The sequence below is a fragment of the Abrus precatorius genome, unplaced genomic scaffold (assembly GCF_003935025.1).
Source record: "Abrus precatorius isolate BTA unplaced genomic scaffold, Abrus_2018 Scaffold6, whole genome shotgun sequence".
Lineage (NCBI taxonomy): Eukaryota > Viridiplantae > Streptophyta > Magnoliopsida > Fabales > Fabaceae > Abrus > Abrus precatorius.
In genome coordinates this window covers 5,530,733-5,536,364 of record NW_020874406.1, presented here as the reverse complement: position 1 = coordinate 5,536,364, position 5,632 = coordinate 5,530,733, and the positions used below count along the sequence as shown (strand labels likewise).

The following is a 5,632-nucleotide window of genomic DNA, read 5'->3' as shown; positions in this document are numbered from 1 at the left end:
TTTTGGGTATTATATAAATTCAGTTATTGACTGTGACAATTTGATGAGATTAAATCAAATCAACCATAGTTTACGTCAAAGTTGAAATTTTCTTTTGTAATGTCAAACATTATTTTAACTTTAAAGCCTAAATTAATTTCTTATTTTTATTTTATGGCATAACATATGTAAATATGAAAATAATAATGGATAGAGATTGTGTAGCGTATTATAATATCCGTTTTATATTTGTTGAATAATAACTTTGATCTTTATTTTTTTATTTATTGGATATCCAATTTTTTATAACCGTACTTGTCACGTATGGTTTATTAATTAAAATATAATTTTTTCAATATTATTTATTAACAAAGCATAAATATTATAATAAAATAAAAAATATATTTTAAAATACTCAAATAAAATATAAAATAACAAATACACATGTTTATATAAAATCAAATAAAATGTCAAATTACAATATAATATATATATATATATATGAAATTATAACAAAATTATATTTTAAAAATCAAATATATTTATATATATTTGATTTACATGTATGTATTAGTGTAAACCTAAACCTATTAAATGGATATTTACTCTATCAACTGTAGGGTAATTTTTGCGGGTAACCAATGAGTATAAGATCTATTGTTATCCTAGCAAACATTTGCCATAAAAAAAACTGTGTACATACTTTGGTATATAAATTTTGCTGTATACACATATTTTAATAAATCATTTAACCAATGACATGTAAAATTTAAAACAAATTTCATGTTTTAAAAATATCTATATTTAATTTTTTTATTAGAAACTATTTTATAAATTAAAAAATATAAAATAAATAAATGTTATAATCATTCTACGTATCCCCTTTATGTTTGGTATCTTTAATTAATAATAATACATTGATAAAAAAAATAACAATCAAAATAGAAAAGAAGATCACTTAAAGAGGTAAAATACAATGTTAATAATGCTTTTATTTTATTTTATTTGAGATTACAACTAAGTGTACGTGTAAAGTTACAGGTATCTCAATTTGCTTTCTCTGAAAGAACCTAAACGTAAGATGTGCCAACTTATATAACAAACACCATACGCGGAATCTATTCGCCATCGTAATCATAATTCTAATTCATAGAAACGTTTCCTCTTCTTTGTCTTCGTTCCTTTGCATTCATCACTCTTTCTCTTATCCTACCAATTTCTATATCCATGGCTACCTTATCTTCTACCACAAAAGAAAGCAACAACCAAGAGGGTACCCAAAATTTTGTTCTTTTCATCTTTTCATTTTTATTTAGAACCCCATTTTTTTTCACTGATAGTAATTTGGTTACTATGTTTTATTCCCAAATTCAAGTGGTTGATGAATGTTCTATGCACAGTGGGTGAGAAAGCAATAGCACATGACGAAAACGTTCTGCAGAAGCATGTTGCGTTCTTTGATAGGAACGACGATGGCATCATTTACCCATGGGAGACTTTCCAAGGTTTCAATTTATCTGTTGATGGACTATTTTGAATATATAAATATATATTGATTTGGTTTCATTCGACATTTATTTCTCACGGTTCGCTCTCTTTGATTGCAGGATTTCGTGCAATAGGATGCGGAATTCCCTTATCGACTGTTGCAGCCATTTTCATCAATTTCGGACTCAGTCGGAAAACTCGCCCGGTATTAATTTATTAATTAATATTTTTCATCCATTTTTTATATTTATTTATTTTTGTAATTTTTACCTTTTATTCCTGTCTTTCTTTTATATATATATTTGAAATAAAATCTTCCTCCACCAGTATAAATTTAAATTTTTTTAATCTAAACTTTTTATTTAACTTATATTTAATTAGATATAAATTAAATAAAAAATTTAAATTAAATATAAGAATTTTTAAATTTATTAAAAATATCACACTCTTAATAATATCGTTGTTGATTTTTTTCCTCATCACATTGGTTACTTACTTATTTTAAAATGCCATGACAAACAGAAATATATAATATATATACATAAAAGGAAATTATTATTATTATTATTGTATAACTGAAAATTAATTGCTACATTAAATAAAAAATAATAATCAAAATATATGTAAAATAAATTATATAATTTAGGGGAGAGGGGTAGGTTTTGTTTAATTTGCAAGTTCATTGAGAAAAATTATTAAATTGGAAAGGAAAATACAAAACACAGACAAACGATAGAGGAGAATTAAATAAAAAGAAATAGGAGAAAAGAGTGGGCACAGTGGGAATTCGGTTCCATAAAAAAAATAAAAATTAGAGTTTATATACGGAATATCAATTCATGTTTTGTTTATTTTGTTTTAAAGAAAGAGATCATATAAATTTGTAAAATTATGAGATTTATGATAAAACAAAGATGTCTGTCATCCTATGCTTTTTTTTTTTTTTCCTTTTTGGTTTTTAAAAGTATGATTTCTCTATAATAGGGATTCTTTTTAGAAGAGTTCACTTGATGTTTATATATTTTTTTCAACAAGAAAATCTTTTGGCTTTAAAATTAAATAAGTGTTTTTAGGGATTAAATTTTCTTATCATATCAAGTGATTTTTTTACATTATGTATTTATTTTTAAATTTAATATTAACTTAAAATTTGAATTTTATATAATATATTTACTATAATATAATTTTTATTGTTAATGATCATATATTTATTTTAAATTTATTATATTTAAAATAGATATATAATATATTTTTAATTGATTATTTAAATTAATAATATTTGTGTTGTATAAGAAAAAAAAACTGGTTTGTAAAAATAATTGTAAGTTTTAAAATTTATAACATATCCTGACTGAAAATAAACGAAATATTTTCTTCCTTAAATTTTAAATGACAAAATAAATAATAAAGATTTAAAATCGAAGGAAGGGAATAAAGATTTGGCAACGTCTAAGTTATAACGAACGGAGTTAAAAAATAAAAAGCAGAAAATGTAAAATAAAGAAAAGAAAAGGAACAGCATATGGTGTCGGCGAATCGGCATCTATTGCCGTGTCCGGAAATGCTTGCTCACAAAATTAACCTTCAAGTTTAAGCAGTTTTGAGAAATTTAAATTATTACCTTTTTTAAAAAAAATTAAATAATAAATTATTATATTTTCAAAATTTATTTATATAAATTATTTTAAAAAATAATTATTTTTTAAATATTTGTAAAAGCATAAAAAAAAGATGTGACAGATATAATATACTTTTTGTTAAATGTTATCCTTGTGAAAATTATAAATTTAAAAATTAGATATTTACAAATCACTAGTAAAGTATTTTTGATTTTTTGAATTAAATTTAATTTTTTATGTGTTCATATTTTATATTTTAGTATTCATAATATAATTTCAGCAAGACAAAATAATTTACATTATTTATATTTTATCCGTATTTATATAATAATTGAGGTAGATAGAAGTTTTTCTTCAGTTTTATTTAAATGAGATAAATAATATGGATAATAACATATTATTTGTTGTTTGATTAAAAAATAAAATTTTAAATTTTTTTATTTTAATCAATTTAAATTTAAAATTGTTGCATTTTGTTTGAAAGGAATCAAACAAGGTAAAGATGGGTGCGATTAATTTTAATTTGTGTGGATGGAGTTCTTTTCCATTCACATTTGACGCTAAGAAACTCATTACTTTTGCGCTGCTTCACGAAAGGGGATTCATGCGTTCGTTCCAGTGCGTAATTAATAAAAATAGATAGTTGCTTTAAGAAAGCTCAGAAAGTGAATCAAAAGTCTCTGTCTTTCTTGTCAAGGCCATTTGTCGTAAACGGGCAACCTTTGTTATCAAAGGAGACAACGGTCACTGTAAGGATAACGGTTACATCAACACATTAAAAAATTACTTTTTTTTTTCAATATATTAGTCTTACCTTTTTTTAATATATATTTTTATAAAATTTTAAATTATTTTACAAAGTTTTTTAAAAAAAATATTTTTCAATTAATGTAAAAATAGATGGCATTAACTGCATGATGGAATCTACGCCATTGACAAAATTAAATTCTTAATTTGATGATAAGAATTTTATCTTTTATATATTCTTATTCTAACTATGAGATATACGTATCAGAAAAATATTCTTATTCTTTTCTCTGTTTGTTTAAGAGATTCTCATTGTAATTAATATTAACTATATTTACAATCTTCCATGTGTAAATAGTTAAGATGCATGGTTGATGATTTTAAGAAAGAATTTCATTATTTAAACGTATATAAAAATTTAATATAATAAATAGTATTGAAAAAACTATTTTATCTGTTATTTTTTAATACACATTTCAAAATTAAAGAGAATGATATTTTATGTTTCATTTTGATGTTCAATACTTGAATATGACAGAATAGTTAAAAATATTCAATGAAGTTTCTTACAAGAGAAAATTTGTTTATGCTACTATTTGTTGGCAAGATATTAACTCAGTTCTTAATTTTTATTACGGTGTAGGACAAGTTTCCTTCTATTTTTCTACCAATTGAAGTTAAAAACATTCAGAGAGGAAAACATGGAAGTGACTCTGGTGTCTATGATAGCGAGGGAAGGTAGATATTTTAAGTGCATCACAATTTGATTTGATGAATTGTTTTATTTGTTTTCAATTTACCTCATCAATTTGTTTAAGGCCTATTTACTTATACTTAAGGCTGTAATTTTTAGGTTTGTTCCTTCAAAATTTGAAGAAATTTTCAGCAAGCATTCACGAACACATCCAGGTGCTTTAACAGCTGATGAATTGATGGGGATGCTTAAGGCAAATAGAGTTCCTAAGGATTATGGAGGATGGTATAAGATTTTCATATACTATATACTAAATAAAATTTGTCATCACCAATGATTAATTACAAGCAAATATAGATAAATCCTATGAATTAAATGTGACCAATTTGATTTTCAGGCTTGCTAGTTACACTGAGTGGAAGATCCTATATGTTCTTTGCAAAGACAAGGATGGTTTATTGCACAAAGATACTATTCGAGCTGTTTATGATGGAAGCCTGTTTGAAATGATGGAAAAGGAACACTCAGAAAAGAAAAAGAAATAAATGCAGATTGATTATTTGTGTTGGAACGCATCTATTTTCTGAATTAATTTCTTGTTGAGTACTTTGGTAAAAGAGTTTTATTTATAGCTATTTTATGAATGTATACTTTATCAAATTGTTTATAAGATGAAATATTTAATGCAATTGGTTTATGTTTTTTTTTATTACTTGAAAAGTGTCAATTTTTCAGTTAATGTTGACTTGTAGCTTTTTTTTCTTTTTCTTTTTAGCTTACCCTCTAAACACTTTCTCGTTGCAAAATACCTCCTTATAAGTTTGGTTAAGATAGCATATTCTTTACGCATTTTCTTAGCTCTCTTGTAATTATATGTGATTATCTAAAATAATAGAGTTCATTAAATTAATTTATGCAAGTGCTATTTAAAAATAATAATTTAAATGTATTATTTATATACAAAAAGTTACGTTGATAATTACTTTTTCCTTTTACAGTAACAATCAATTCGAATATGTAATAACTATAACTTTATAGTATTTTATTACAGAAGTTAATAATTCTTACTAATATAATTGAATAAAAATATAAAATATTTAAACAC

The 5,632-nt window shown here is 23.5% G+C and overlaps 1 protein-coding gene across 1 annotated transcript; it reads left to right on the top strand.

Annotated features, from left to right (window-relative positions):
* The first annotated feature begins 1,120 nt into the window (after window positions 1-1,120).
* Window positions 1,121-5,125, top strand: LOC113869474 (probable peroxygenase 4). Its single transcript, XM_027505799.1, has 6 exons — window positions 1,121-1,252; window positions 1,380-1,484; window positions 1,587-1,672; window positions 4,477-4,571; window positions 4,687-4,812; window positions 4,925-5,125. The coding sequence occupies exons 1-6, from the start codon at window positions 1,207-1,209 to the stop codon at window positions 5,070-5,072; spliced, it is 606 nt and encodes a 201-aa protein (XP_027361600.1). The 5' UTR covers window positions 1,121-1,206; the 3' UTR covers window positions 5,073-5,125.
* The last annotated feature ends 507 nt before the right edge of the window (window positions 5,126-5,632 follow it).

Excerpts from the sequence above, each read along its gene's own strand:
- LOC113869474 (XM_027505799.1), top strand. The coding sequence starts at position 1,207 with ATGGCTACCTTATCTTCTACCACAAAAGAAAGCAACAACCAAGAGG. Across the intron at positions 1,673-4,476 it reads TCAGTCGGAAAACTCGCCCG|GACAAGTTTCCTTCTATTTT; the intron begins GTATTAATTTAT and ends ATTACGGTGTAG. Across the intron at positions 4,572-4,686 it reads GTCTATGATAGCGAGGGAAG|GTTTGTTCCTTCAAAATTTG; the intron begins GTAGATATTTTA and ends TGTAATTTTTAG.